This window comes from Pristis pectinata, chromosome 19, assembly GCF_009764475.1.
Source record: "Pristis pectinata isolate sPriPec2 chromosome 19, sPriPec2.1.pri, whole genome shotgun sequence".
Lineage (NCBI taxonomy): Eukaryota > Metazoa > Chordata > Chondrichthyes > Rhinopristiformes > Pristidae > Pristis > Pristis pectinata.
The window spans coordinates 5,620,489-5,635,802 of NC_067423.1; the positions used below are offsets into that span (position 1 = coordinate 5,620,489).

The following is a 15,314-nucleotide window of genomic DNA, read 5'->3' on the forward strand; positions in this document are numbered from 1 at the left end:
TTTTTAAAGAAAGAGAAAGAGAAGAATCAATGTTAGAAGGAAAAGACGATTAAAATATTATGAGCTTTTCGCATATTTCTGCAGATTTTAAAATACCAGAGTTGCTTGTGAGGGTGGAGACAGAGAGAACAGACGAATTCTTAGCTGCTTAGGAATCTCCAAATCTGGCCAGCTGGCCTAATATCCCCTTCTGTGCCCTGTTTATCAGACTCTTGTTCTGATAAAGCTCCAGTGAAATGCCTTGATATAACTTAATATATGGAAGCTGCTATATAAATAAACTCATTGAAAAGTAAACGACTGCAGATGATGGAAATCTGAAATAAAAACCAAACATGTTGGAAGTACTCAGCAGGTCAGGCAGTGTCTGTGGAGTGAGAAGCAGAGTTAATGTTTCAGGTCAGTGACTTTTCATCAGAACGAGGGCAGGCACGGTAGTGCAATGGTTAGCGTAACGCTATTACAGCGCCGGCAACCTGGGTTCAATTCTGGCTGCTGTCTGTAAGGAGTTTGTACGTTCTCCCCGTGTCTGCGTGGGTTTCCTCCGGGTGCTCCGGTTTCCTCCCACATTCCAAGGACATTCGGGTCAGGAAGCTGTGGGCATGCTATGTTGGCGCCGGAAGCGTGGCGACACTTGCTGGATGCTCCCAGAACACTCTACGCAAAAGATGCATTTCACTGTGTTTCGATGTACATGTGACTAAGATCTTATCTTATGAGAGGCAGCGATAAGATCTTATCTTACCTTATCCATGCCTCTCATAACTTTAAACACTTCACCTCTCATTCTCCTACATTCCAAGGAATAAAGACCTAGCCTGGCCAACCTCTCCCTATAACTCAGGCCCTCTAGTGCTGGCAACATCCTTGTAAATCTTCTCTGCATTCTTTCTAGTTTAACCACATCTTTCCTATAACAGGGTGACCCAAACTGTACACAGTACTCCAAGTGCAGCTTCACCAACGACTTATACAACTGCAACATAATGTCCCAACTCCGATACTCAATGGGGCCAAGATTGGGAAGATGTAACCACTAGACAGGATTGGATGGGTTGAGCTGGGTTTTCTTTAGGACAGAGGGAGCTGAAAGGAGATTTAATTCAGGTGTAAGACATTAAAAATAAATATCTAGAACCTATTACCTGTAGCAGTGGGGTCAAAAACCAAGTAAAATAATCGGTAGAAGGATTGGAGGGGGGAGGAGTAAAATATTTTCACCCAGAGGGAGATGGGGTCTCGAACTCACTACCTGAAGAGGTGGTGGAGGCAGAAACCCTACATTGAAACAGGAGGTGGATGTGTAGTCGAAGACTGCAGGGCTGCAGGGCTGCAGACCCAAGGCTCGGTGGTGGGGTTAGGCTGGGAGGTTTTTTACTGACTGACACAGTCACGGTTAGCAGAATGCTATTACAGCGCCAATGACCCTGGTTCAATCCCGGCCGCTGTCTGTAAGGAGTTTGTACGTTCTCCCCGTGTCTGCGTGGGTTTCCTCCGGGTGCTCCGGTTTCCTCCCACGTTCCAAAGACGTACGGGTTAGGAAGTTGTGGACATTCTATGTTGATGCCGGAAGCGTGGCGACACTTGCAGGCTGCCCCCAGAACACTCTACGCCAAAGACACATTTCACTGTGTGTTTCGATGAAATCTTATCTTAAAAGTTACAAAACATCGGGATCATTGGAGACACAGGAGACTGCAGATGCTGCAAGTTTGGAGCAACACACAAATGGCTGGAGGAACTCAGAGGGTCGGGCAGCATCTGTGGAGGGAAACGGACAGTCAATGTTTCGGGTCGAGACCCTTCATCTGGACTGAAAGATGGAGGGGAGAGAGGGCCAGTGGAAAGAGGTGAAGGGGAAGGGGTGGAGCAAGAGCTGGCAGGTGATAGGTGGATCCAGGTGAGGGAGGGGGGGAGAGCGGGAATGATGTAAGAAGCTGGGAGGTGATAGGTGGAAATGACAAAGGGCTGAAGAAGATGGAATCTGATAAGAGAGGACAGTGGACCACGGAATAAAGGGGAGGAGGTGAGGAGGGGAACCGGAGGGAGGAAGGTGTGGGTGATGGCCAGACGGAGAGGGCAGGGGAGGAGAAAGGGATGGGGTGACGGGGGCCGGTGGGATAAGGGAAAAAAAATAGGAGACTGAGGGGAATAGTTACTGGAAGCTGGAGAAGTCATCGTTCGTGCCCTCAGCTTGGAGACTGCCTGCTTTGTTGCACATTTCTGTTTAGCCAACAAGGCTGACCTTGAACTTTTGCCTGTCACTTTAATTCTCTGTCCCACTCCCACTGTTACACACCCCTGCCTTTAGCCTCCAACAATGTTCCAGTAAAGCCCAACATAAGTTTCAGGAGCAGTACAAGCTGGTTGCAGCCCTCAGTAATTTTAGCTAACCAGACTTCCCAGTGAATGACAGAGCCCTGAGGATTGCTGTTAAACTGAGAGACCTCAGGGTACAATGATTATGAAGGGTCTCGACCCGAAATGTCGACTGTCCATTTCCCTTCATGGATGCTGCCTGACCTGCTGAGTTCCTCCAGCGTTTTGTGTGTAACTAGAGGTAGATAGATAGATAGATATTTATTTATTAGTCACATGTACATCGAAGCACACAGTGAAATGTATCTTTTGCGTAGAGTGTTCTGGGCTCAGCCCGCAAGCGTCACCACGCTTCCGGCGCCAACATAGCATGTCCACAACTTCCAAACCCGTACGTCTTTGGAATGTGGGAGGAAACCCACGCAGACACGGGGAGAACGTACAAACTCCTTACAAACAGCGGCCGGAATTGAACCGGGGTCGCTGGCGATGTAATAGCGTTACGCTAACTGCTACACTACCCCTGAAATTGGTGACACAGGGCGGTGAAGAAGGCATCTGGCACATTTGCCTTCTTTGGCCAAGGCACTGTGAGTACAAGAGTTGGACATCAAGTAAATGAGACTGCCCTTGGAGTATTGTGAGCAGCTTGGGTTCCCACACCACGGAAAAGATGGGATTAAGCTGGAGAGGATGCAGAAAAGATTCACCAGGATGTTTTCTGAACTGGAGGGCTTGGAAACATTTTTTACAAAATGATGAGGGGTGTGGATAGAGTAGATACTCACAGTACTTTTCCCAGGGTAGGGGAGTTGAAAACTAGAAAGGTTAAGTTTAAAGTGAGAAGGGAAAGATTTAAAGGGGATTTGAGGGACAGGTTTTTCACACAGAGAGTGGTGGGTACATGGAACGAGCTGCCAGAGGAAGTGGTAGAGGCGGGTACAATTACAATGTTTTAAAGACATTTGGACAGGAACATGGATAGGAAAGGTTTAGAGGGATATGGGCCAAACACAGGCAAATGAGATTAGTTTAGGTTGGCATGGTCAAGTTGGGATGAAGGGCCTGTTTCTGTGCTGTGTGACTTTATCAAACTATGAACCACCTCTGTGTGACAATTGGTCAGTGTGACACTTTACTCCATGTTCTGTTATTGTTTTTACCTGTACTACCTCAATGCACTGTGTAATGAATTGATTTGTACAAACAGAATGCAGGACGAGTTTTTCACTGTACCTTGCTACAAGTGACAATAATAAACCAATACCAATACCAATGCCATCAACTTGCAAAGGCAAGAGTTTTTCTCTCTTTACAGGCACTGCCTGCCCTGCTGAGTATTTTCAATACTGTCTCTTATTTCAGATTTCCAGCAGGTGCAGTGTTCTGTATCCCACAGTTCCAGCAGGTTCGTTCTCATTTCTCATTTATCTGCTTCTACCTACACCTCCTCCACACAGATCAAACTGTGCGTAACCAGCCTTTATATCCCTTTCTCAGCCAGCACCACCAGTACTTATGTCATTCAGTTTCTTTTGGTCTCCACCCTTCCGCAGACGATTCCTCTGCTGTCTCCAACCCTTCCCATTCTTGGCAACATAAAACATGTTTAGCTCCAAACATTTCCTTGTTCTAATGAAAGCTTAACAACCTGAAACATTAACTCTGTTTCTCTCTGCACTGATGCTGCCTGACCTGCTGAGAAATCCCAGCATTTTCCGCTTTCATTTTATATAAATAAATTTGTTGTTTAATCACCTTCCTCCCACAAACATTTGTTCTGATGGAAGGAAAAAAGGGAATCGTTGTCTTGGAGCAGTTGAATGACGTGTGTCTGGGATAGCCACTCGCCTGTTGACTTATAAACAGAGAGGTATAATGTATCAGACAATCTTTGTGTAACCTTTCCCCACGATGAAAGTCTTTCCCAAATTTTATCTTCCTGGGATTAATTTTGATAAACTAACAATAGAAAGTGTGGCAGCACATGCACCCCAGCCCATCGCTTACACGTGTGCGCACGCACACACACACACACACACACACACACACACACACACACACACCACCCCCCCCCCCACACACATGCGCACATTTCTCTCAGCTCTCCTTTTCTCATACATATACACACCCCATCACAAACACACACAAAGTACATTGGCACGTACAGACACTTCCAATTCTCTGTTTCACACACACGTGCCCAAATGCATGCATCCCCCTTCTCTTTTTCTCATACGTACACATCCATACAGCCACCCTCTCAAACATACACACATTCTCCGTCTCTCTCTCACACACACTCACAGATACTCACACACACACTCACCTCACACACATGAATAAACACACTTGCCCATCTTTTTCTCCCTGAGATGCATACGCACACCACATCGCATGTACGCACATACCTAAGTCGGCACTCCATCACATACATAGACCCATGCACACATTCACTCAGGTCTCCCTCTTTCTCTCTCTTTAACAGATGCACACACACACACGCACGCACGCACGCACGCACGCACACACACACACACACTCTCTCTCACATAAGTGTACATACGTTTGAAGAATTGAGGGAAGGCATTGGTACTGGAGGCAGAAGCCTCTCTATTCCCCTTTCTATCCCCTCGACTACCTGTGGAACGGCACTCAGGAATGGATCAGATGGCTTCCTCTGCACCATATCATTCTTTGTGCATCATCCATCAGTTCTTAAACTTCCAGCAAGCTACTCTGTGTGTAACTTTTTCCAGAGGTTTTGATCAGCTTCCATTTCAGGCTCGTATTTTAACAATTGGCTTTATTCCCACTCCCCTTTCACCTCAAGTTACGTACGAGGCACTTGTGGCAAGGACCTCCCTATGACCTTAACTGGCCCCCTGTGATCAGTGCACGCTAGGGGCTAAATTTGTTTCTTTCTCCTGGCTTGGAGTCTGGTAGGAACCAACTCAACCATTCCCGATGGCGCCAGTCAGTGCCAACTACCCACGGGGATCTGGGATTGAAAATCTGCACACATCTCCTCCAATAGCACCCCTCAGTCGTCGCCTCTTCTGAGTGAAAGCCCCCTCAAAGGCCACAGTCACTCCTTCCATTTTTATAGTGGATTTAACACAGCAAATTCTTTCATGGGAGCCTAAGAAAACAAAATCTGATACTGAGACATTTAAGGAGATATTAGGACATGTCACAGAGCTCGGCCAAGGAGGGAAGCTGTACAAAGGGAGAAGGAAAGGTTCGGGGAGGCGATGTTGGCGCTTAGGGACCAAGGCAGCTAAAGACATGTCCTACAGTGACAGGACGATTAAATGTGGGGATGACTTAGGAATCACAAATGGAGGAGCAGAGAGAGGTTCAAAGGATTTAGAACTGATTTCTGTAACAACAAGTTGGTATCAAGAGGGCACAACTTCAGGATTGAAGGGCGCCCATTCAGAACAGAGATGCGGAGAAATTTCTTTAGCCAGAGAGTGGTGAACCTGTGGAATTTGTTGCCACGGGCGGCCGTGGAGGTAAAGTCATTGGGTGTATTTAAGGCAGAGATTGATAGGTATCTGAGTAGCCAGGGCATCAAAGGTTATGGTGAGAAGGCAGGGGAGTGGGGCTAAATGGGACAATGGATCAGCTCATGATAGAATGGCGGAGCAGACTCGATGGGCTGAATGGCCGACTTCTGCTCCTTTGTCTTATGGTCTTATGGTATCTGCTGAAAGCACTGAGATATACAGAGATGAATTATTCCAACTGTGAATGGAGTTTCCCTCTGCCAATTACTTGGGTTTTACTGATTCCTTGTGAATTCTGACACATTTAAACTACACTGAAAGCCACACTGATAATCCTGACTCAACCAGTGCATTGTAGGATCCCAGTTTATTTAAACAGGCCACAAACATTCAGGTTCTTTATCAAAAGATTTTACCTTTTTGCCTCTTCACCCACCACCTGTGTGTTTTGCTGATCTGTACCGGCTTCTGGTTAAGCAGTGCCTCGATTTTAAAATTCCCATCGTAGTTTTCAAATCCCTCCTGTTGACCTTTGCTCCCACAATCTGACAGCTTTCCGCTTCTTCAACACGTTGTTGAGGACATTGTTGACTCTAATGTCTATTCCTCACTGAGTCATGGAGAAATGAGTCATGGCACGGAAACAGGCCCTTCAGCCCATCTCGTCCATACTGACCATCAACCAGCCATTCACACCAATCCTACATTAATCTCATTTTTTTAAAATGCTCCCCTCATTCCCATCAACTCTCCATTCACCTACACACTAGGGGCAATTTACAGTGGCTAATTAACCTTCCAACTGCACGTCTTTGGGATGGGGGAGTAAAATGCAGTCCCTGGAGGAAACCCACACAGTCACAGGGACGACGTGCGAACTCCACACAGACAGAACTCGAGGTCAGGATTGAACCCGGGTCTCTGGAGCTGTGAGGAGGCAGCTCTACTAGCTGAGCCACCGTGCTGCTCCAACTCTCCACTGGCTTTAGATTTAAGCCTCCTGACGTGGATGCGCTCTTGGAAAAAGTCAAGACTCCAACAAGCTTCGTTGCATTACATTTCTTTCGGTAAATCTCTCTCCTCACTTGTCCCACTCAATCATCTCAGTTATAGGGACAAAGAACATCATTGATTCACTGTCAATAAATTAATTGCGAAGCAACTTATTAAAATGTTACCCAAATGTCTGCTTTTCCTTGGTTGCGTTTACATTTCTCGGCCAGGGAATTAAGTTCCACTGTAGTTTCAGAGATCAGCTCCACTGTTTTGTCCTTGATGACGATGTGCATGACGCGACCCTTGTTGATGTGAGCATCGAAGGTGCTGTTCCATGGAGGGTACATGGTGGGCTTCTTCTGCATGAAGATCTGGCCCTTCTCTGCGGAGAGATTCGTACATGTTAGAGCGAGCAAGGCATGACACCATGGTGCACACCATGGTCAGACCATGGAAGAGACTGACGAGAGTTTTTTTCCTAGCTTTCAGATGAGAGGAGGAAAGCTTAGAGGAGGTTTATGAGGTAAGCTTCCTGACACAGTTTTTATGGAGTCATAGAGTCATACAGCATGGAAACAGGCCCTTTGTCCCAACTGGTTCATGCCGACCAAGATTCCCATCCAAGCTAGTCCCATTTGCCTGCATTTGGGCCATATCCCTCCTAGCCTTTCCTATCTATGTATCTGCCCAAGTGTCTTTTAAATGTTTTTGATGTACTTAACCATTCTGGCAGCTCATTCCTTATATGGATTACCCTGGGTGAAAAAGTTGCCCCTCAGGTTCCTATTAAATCTCTCCCCTCTCGCCTGAAACCTATGTCCTCTAGTTCTTGATTCCACAACTCTGGGAAAAAGACTGTGTGCATTCACCCTATCTATGCCCCTCATGGTTTCATACACCTCTATAATATCGCCCCTCATTCTCCCACGCTCCAATGAATAAAGTCCCAACCTGCTCGACCTGTCTCCATAACTCAGTCCCTCGAGACCAAGCAATATCCTTGCAGATCTCCTCTGCACTCTTTCCAGCTTAATGGAATCTTTCCTGTAGCGGGGTGACCAAAACTGAACACAATATTCCAAGTGCGGCCTCACCAACGTCTTGTTCAACTGCAACATAATGTCCCAACTTCCATACTCATTGCCCTGACTGACGAAGGCCAGCACGCCAAAAACCTTCTTCACCACCCTTTCTACCTGTGACGCCACTTTTAGGGAACCATGTACTTGTACCCCTAGGTCCCCCTGTTCTAAAACACTCCCCAGGGCCCTCCCATTCACTGTGAAAGTCCTCCCCTCATTTGTCTTCCCAAAATGCAACACCTCACACTTATCTGATATTATTGTCACATGTACTGAGATACAGTGAAAAGCTTTTGTTTGTGTGCCACCCAGACAGACACATAAGTACATCGAGGTAGTAAAAAGGAAAACAGAATGAAGAATATAGTGTTACAGTTTCAGAGAAAGTGCAGTGTAGGTAGATAATTAAAGTGCCACAATGAGGTAGATTGAAAGATCAAGAGTTCATCTTTAGCATATGACAGGTCTGCTCAAGAGTCAGATAACAATGGGATAGAAGCTGTTATTGAGCCTGGTGGTGCGTCAGGGAGTGGTGGGTGCCTGGAACACACTGCCATAGGAAGTGGTGGAAGCAGATATGATAGCAATGTTTCAGAGGCATTTAGACAGGCACATGAACAGGCAGGGTACGAATATGGACCATGTGCGGGCAGATGGGATTAGTTTGGATTGATAAAATAAGATAAGGTTTCTTTATTAGTCACATGTACATCAAAACACACAGTGAAATGTATCTTTTGGGTAGAGTGTTCTGGGCTCAGCCTGCAAGTGTCACCATGCTTCTGACGCCAACATAGCATGCCCACAACTTCCTAACCTGTACGTCTTTGGAACGTGGGAGGAAACCGGAGCACCCGGAGGAAACCTATGCAGACACCGGGAGAACGTACAAACTCCTTACATGCAGTGGCCGGAATTGAACCCGGGTCGCTGGCACTGTAATAGCGTTACGCTAATCGCTACACTACCATGCCTGCCCACATCCCCATGATTGGCATCATGGTCGGCACATACACCATGGGCCGAATGGCCTGTTCCTGTGTTGCTCTATGTTCCCTATGTGACACCTTCTGTATATTCACTTAAGAGATGTGGGCTTTGGTGATCAGTGGGTGTTAGTGAGGTTGTTTGCATCCTTCACCACTTACGAAGAGGGAGAGGAGGAATTCTTTTCTCACATTTAAATTGGCTTTCACAGGGGAATGTGTGGTGTGAGAACAACAAGCTGCTGTTTGTAACTCAAAGTGGGTGGTACTTGAAAGTTGATGCCGGATGTGCCAGTGTTTAAATAATAATAGCAACAAGTATCATTTACATCGAGTATCCCCCATAGGAGTGAGACCCCAGATATATTGTCAGCTACACTGGGCAGCCGACATCTGTCACAGGTCTGTCTCCGGACTTCTCAAACAGACGTTCTACTTCAAGCTCTGTCTCGGAAAGGGATGAGCAGATGGACAGCAGAGATGATTCACCGAGGTTCCCAAAGCTTCCTTGAAGAAATGCAACATCCCCACCGATTCTGGAATTTCTAACACAATGTGGGATTGCATTGAGAACCTTGAGTCCATGCATTGGGAGTGTGCAGAGTCCTTGCATATGTGGCAAAAGGGGCAACCAACTACCCACTTGCCTGTACCATCAGCTGCTTTCTGCCCCATCTATGGAGGAGTCTGTGGTTCCAACACTGGCCTCATCAGCTGCCTCAGACCCAACAGAACTGGAGTGGACTCAAGTAACCCTCATTCCCAAGGAAATGCTGAATCAGGAAAAGAGTTTTTCACACAGCAAGAAACATCTGAAGGTGCTTCATAGCAGTGTCATTGAACAAAGCAGTTTCAATCAAAGCTTGATCAAAAAGATAGGCTTCAATCATCATCTTAAAGAAGGCGAGAGAGTGGAGTGGTGGGAAGGTTCGGCAGGGAATTGCAGAGGCTCGGGAGTTGAAGACGTAGTTATCAGTGGTAGAGAGATTACATTTTGTGTGAGGGTGAGGAAGAGTGAGAGAGACCATGAGTTCATGGGATGACAGTGCTGGAGAAGATTATGGGAAGGGAGGGGGACAGGAGATTACAGAGAGGGGGGTATTACAGAGAAGTGGGGTAGGAAGACCTCGAAATGGCTTGCAGAAAAATGACAGAGAATCTTAATCTCAATCTGCTGTTTAACTGTAAAGACTGTGATCAAAACTGTCCTTATTAAGGGTGAAGTGTTCATTGAGGATGTGTACTATGCACTGGGAGGGGTAAGTTCTGTGTGACTTGCTGGGTCATTTCAGAGGGCAGTGTAGAACCAATGACATTGTGAGTCTGGAGTCACACTCAGCCCAGACTGGGTCTATGTTTCTTCCCTATAGGGTGTTAGTGGATCAGTTGAGGTTTTACAAGGTCCAGTAGATTCACGCTCACCATCACCGATAATAACCTCTTAAATCCAAGGTTTAGTCACTTAGCTGAATTGGGACTTGAACTCATTAGTCCAGGTCTCCAGATTGCTCGCCCAGTGAGTTAACCATTATGTTTCCATTGTCCTACTTATCTGAAATAACTCACACATTTTATTCATCTGTTAATTTGTCCTCCGCTGCTGAGAGGGAGGGCCTCCACACAAACATATGCTGAGGCTCAAACAATGTGCTGGAGGAAATCAGCGGGTCAAGCAGCATCTGTGGGGGTAGAGGAACTGTCGGCGTTTCGGGTCGAAACACTGCATCTGGACATTCTTTATCTTCAAGGTATGCCGAGACCATAAGACAAAGGAGCAGAAGTCGGCCATTCGGCCCATTGAGTCTGCTCTGCCATTTTATCATGAGCTGACCCATTCGCCCATTTAGCCCCACTCCCCTGCCTTCTCACCATAACCTTTGATGCCCTGGCTACTCAGATACCTATCAATCTCTGCCTTAAATACACCCAATGACTTTGCCTCCACAGCCGCCCATAGCAACAAATTCCACAGATTCACCACTCAACAGTTCTCTCATAACATACCACCATCGATGAATCCTTCCAACCATCTCATTTATGACAGTTCAATAACTGCAGCCTTTGAATCCCAAGACGTCCAGCTGGTCGAGCTTCTCCGAGAGAAGCATGTTTATGTTATATTGAGCTGCTTCTCTGTGTTCACCTAGTCTTTGTGAGATCAGTGTGGGTGTCACGTGTTGAGGGCTGACAGCATGCCAACATTCACAAGAGCGAGCACTAATTATTGCTAATTATCACTAATTTTAATCTCAATCTGTGGCTGAATTGTAAAGACCGTGAACAAAACTGTCCAGAAAGGGCAAAGTGTGCTTTGAGATGTTTATCATGCCCTTACTGGAAGATAAATGGTAATTTATTATTGTCACATGTACCAAGGTACAGTGAAAAACTTAGTTTTGCAAACCATCCATACAGATCATTTCAAAACATAAGTGCATCAAGGCAGTACAAGGAAAAAGCAATAACAGAAAGCAGAATATAGTGTTAGTTACAGTTACAGTTATAGAGAAAGTGCTTTGCAATGAGGTGCAAGGGCCATGATGAGGTAGATTGTGAGGTCAAGCGTTCATCTTTATCGTACAAGAGGTCCGTTTAGTAGTCTTATAACTGGGATAAATGCTGCCCTTGAGCCTGGCGGTGCTTGTTTTCAAGGGTTTGTATCTCCTGCCCTATGGGAGGGGGCAGAAGAGAGAATGCCTGGGGTGGGAGGGGTCTTTGATTATGCTGGCTGCTTTAGCAAGGCAGTGAGAAGCACAGACAGAGTCCATGGAGGGGAGGCTGGTTTCCGTGATGTGCTGGGCTGTGTCCACAACTCTCTGCAGTTTCTTGCGGTCCTGGGCAGAGCAGTTGCTGTACCAAGCCATGATGCATCCCGGATAGGATGCTTTCTATGGTGTATCTATAAAACTTGGTGAGGGTCAAATGCCAAATTCCTTTAGTTTTCTGAGGAAGTAGAGGCACTGGTGTGTTTTCTTGCGGTAAGTACTTGAAATAGTTTGCAAAAAAATGGCTGAGAACTTTAATCTCAATCTGCTGCTTAACTACGAAGACTGTGATTAAAAGCTGTTGTTATCCTTCAGAAAGTGCAGAGTGTGCATTGAGGACGTGTACCACGCGTTGGGACGGGTAAGTTCTGTGCGACCTTCCCTGTCATTTCAAAGACTCACTTAAGATAAGATATCTTTATCTGTCACATGTACATCGAAACACACAGTGAAATGCATCTTTTTGTGTAGAATGTTCTGGGGCAGCCCGCGAGTGTCGCCACGCTTCCGGCGCCAACATAGCACGCCCACAACTTCCTAACCCGTACGTCTTTGGAATGTGGGAGGAAACCAGAGCACCTGGAGAAACCCACGCAGATACGGGGAGAACGTACAAACTCCTTACAGACAGCGGCCGGAATTGAACCCGGGTCTCTGGCACTGTAAAGTGTTACGCTAACCGCTACACTACCGTGCCTGCCCTGCTTCCTCCCGATATTCTATTGCTACATCAAGACCCTGTTTTCATTCACTCAGCATTTGGGCATCATGGGCAAGGTGGCATTTATTGTCTATCCCCCTAAACCAGGGCGTGCTGGGTCACTTCAGAGGGCAGCGAAGAACCAATCACATTGTGAGTCCGGAGTCACACACAGCCCAGACAGGATTACAGGGAAATGTTATATCCATTCGACAGGAGCTCTCCCATTCAGTGAGAGCCTTACTCTAACTACAATGATAAGTGAATCCTTAGCAACAGCTGCTTGGAGATTGTTCTCAGCTGAGGAAGGACAGTTCCTGCTGCTGGCTGCTTGAAGGACCCTTTGCATTTCCGCAGCATATGAGGCATTGCCTGTGTCACCTTGAACATCTCATAAGTCACTGCAGGATGTCGCACGTTCTGGGGCTTCACTCTGAAGAAAGGTCTACCTCAGGGATGGGGAAAGGGGTCACCTCAGCATCCCACAGAGTCAATGCAGAAACAGGCCCTTCAGCCCACCATGTACATGCTGGCCGATGTATCTCTCTATGCTGGTCCCAGTTACCCACATTAGGTGTGTAGTTTCCCCTGCCTTGGCAATTCAAGTAGTTGTCTAGATGCTTCTTAAATCTCATGAGAGTCTCTGCATGCCCCTCATCAGGCAGTTGACCCACGATGTCATATCAACCATGATGTCAATCCAAACTAATCTCTTCTGTTTGTACATGGTCTATATCCCTCTCTGAGGTGGGATTAGGATTACGCAGGTTGGTTCGAGAACTTGATGGTTGTAGGAAAGTAGAGACTGCAGAGAGGGGCGTAAGATGACGGGCAGGTTGTGCTAGGTAGGGGAGGGAAGGGGGAGTGGAGTTGGGAGACATAGGTAGATGAATGATAGATGGAGGCAGACAAAAAAAATGAGTGGCAGTTGGAGCAAGGTGGGCTTGTAGGAAAGTAGCTGCTTCTGAAGCTGGTGGTGTTGGACTTCAGGCTTCTCGTTCTGTAGAGGAACGAGAGATGATCTCATTGAAATGAGCAAACCTGACAGGGTGATGTTTCCCAGGTTGGATTGTGTAGAACCAAGGGGTCACGGTTTCAAAGTATGGGGTCAGCCGATCAGGAGGATGATGGAGCAGAGAATGCACACTCACTCACACAGTGATGGGCACACAGTAACCACACTCCCCAACCTTCCCCCCCCCCCACCCCCCAAAACCAACCTCCAAACCAACACAATGATATCTGCCCAGGTGTGAGACAGGAAACCTCTTTGTCAATTTGGCAGTGACTTCCACTGTGATCTCCTACCTCTTCCAATTTTGTGCCTTGAACATCCCTGAATTTAATGGCTCTATTCCCGTTGTGCCTTTACCTGACAAGGAGATTCCTTCCCTGCATCTCCCAACTTCTCTCTTCTTCCTTAAGACCAAACTTAGGACCACCTTGCTGACTAAACTCTTGGACATCTGCCCTAATAATCGGAGTGGTCCAAAGTTACTGGACTAGTAACCCTGAGACCTGGACTAACGGAGCAGAGACAAAAGATCACTCATAAAAACAGAACATGCTGGAAACACCCATGTTAGACATCGTATGTGGAAAGAGAAGCTTCAGGTCTTGGACTCTTCAAGAGATTCTGCCTGAGCTGAGATTTTCCAGCATCATCTGTTTTTATTTCAGATTTTAGCATCTTCAATTTAAAAAAAAACTCATTTGCATGAGATTAGTTAATCAGCTCAAACAATCTGAATGAAAAAGCTTCTTTCAGTAATCGTGACTGTAAAACTATTAGATTATTGTAAATCACCCATCATTAGTGACCTTCAGAGAAGGAAATCTTTCATCCTTATGCAGTCTGGTCTATATGTGAGTACACTCCTGTGGCAATACAGTCGACACTCAACTACACTCTGAAATGACTCAGAACTTGCTCATCGAATGCAAGAAGGCAGTTCAACGTCAAAGTCAAAGTCGAGTTTATTGTCATGTGCACAAGTACATATATGCACAGGTGCAATGAAAAACTTACTTCAGCCAACGCTGTTGTGTCGAACTAGTTAAACGTAATTAAATGTCTAATTAAACTAATCCTTTCTGCCTACATATGGCCCATATCCCTCCATTCTCTGCACATCCATGTGCCTATCTAAGAGTTTCTTGAACACCTCTATCGTATCTGCCTCCACTACCACCCCTGGCAGCCCATTCCAGGCACCCACCGCTCTCTGTGTAAAAAAAAGGGCCTGCACATCTCCCTTGAACTTACCCCCTCTTGCGTTAAATGCATGCCCTCTCGTATTAGACATTTCAACCCTGGGATAAAGATACCGGCTGTCTACTCTATCTATGCCTCTCATAATCTCATTAACTATCAGATATCCCCTCAGCCTCCACTGCTCCAGAGAAAACAACCCAAGTTTGTCCAACCTCTCCTTATAGCTCATGCCCTCTAATCCAGGCAGCATCCTGGTGAACCTCTTCTGCACCATCTCCATGTCAACCTTTGTCACTTTCTATTCTCACGAAGCATTTGAGGAGATACAGGTTGCTATGTAAATGCAAACAGTTGTAGTTGGTGCCTGGCACTGGGAATAAAGACGGATGAAAATAGTGTTCTGCTTGCCTTCAGATATTTATGGAAAGTGGCAGGAAAGGGTGAGGGGTTTTACTTGGAAGTTGGAAAAGAGGACGTGGTTTGTGAGAGGCTAATTATAGGAAGTGCTGATTTTTTCCAGATTCAACGGCAGTGGGACAGTGCATACGTGGGAGGAATATGTCTTCAGCCAACCTTCACTCACACACCAGTCAAAAGTGGACAATAAAGCATGTGGCTTAATTCACCAAAATTTACAAACTTTACAAACGTATTGATTGAATGTTTCCTGCACTGGTATAACTGCCCAGGAAAATTCATTCCCAGGGAACTTACACCAAATACCCTAATTAGTTCCATC

General features: G+C 46.3%; 1 protein-coding gene across 1 annotated transcript in view; it reads right to left on the minus strand.

The window, feature by feature from the left end:
• prkcq (protein kinase C, theta) overlaps positions 1-15,314 on the minus strand; it is a 152,008-nt gene that overhangs the window by 58,199 nt on the left and 78,495 nt on the right. The window contains exon 3 of the mRNA XM_052034320.1: positions 7,010-7,209. Within this exon, the coding sequence (XP_051890280.1) occupies positions 7,010-7,209 (200 nt within the window). The remainder of the gene's footprint in view (positions 1-7,009; positions 7,210-15,314) is intronic.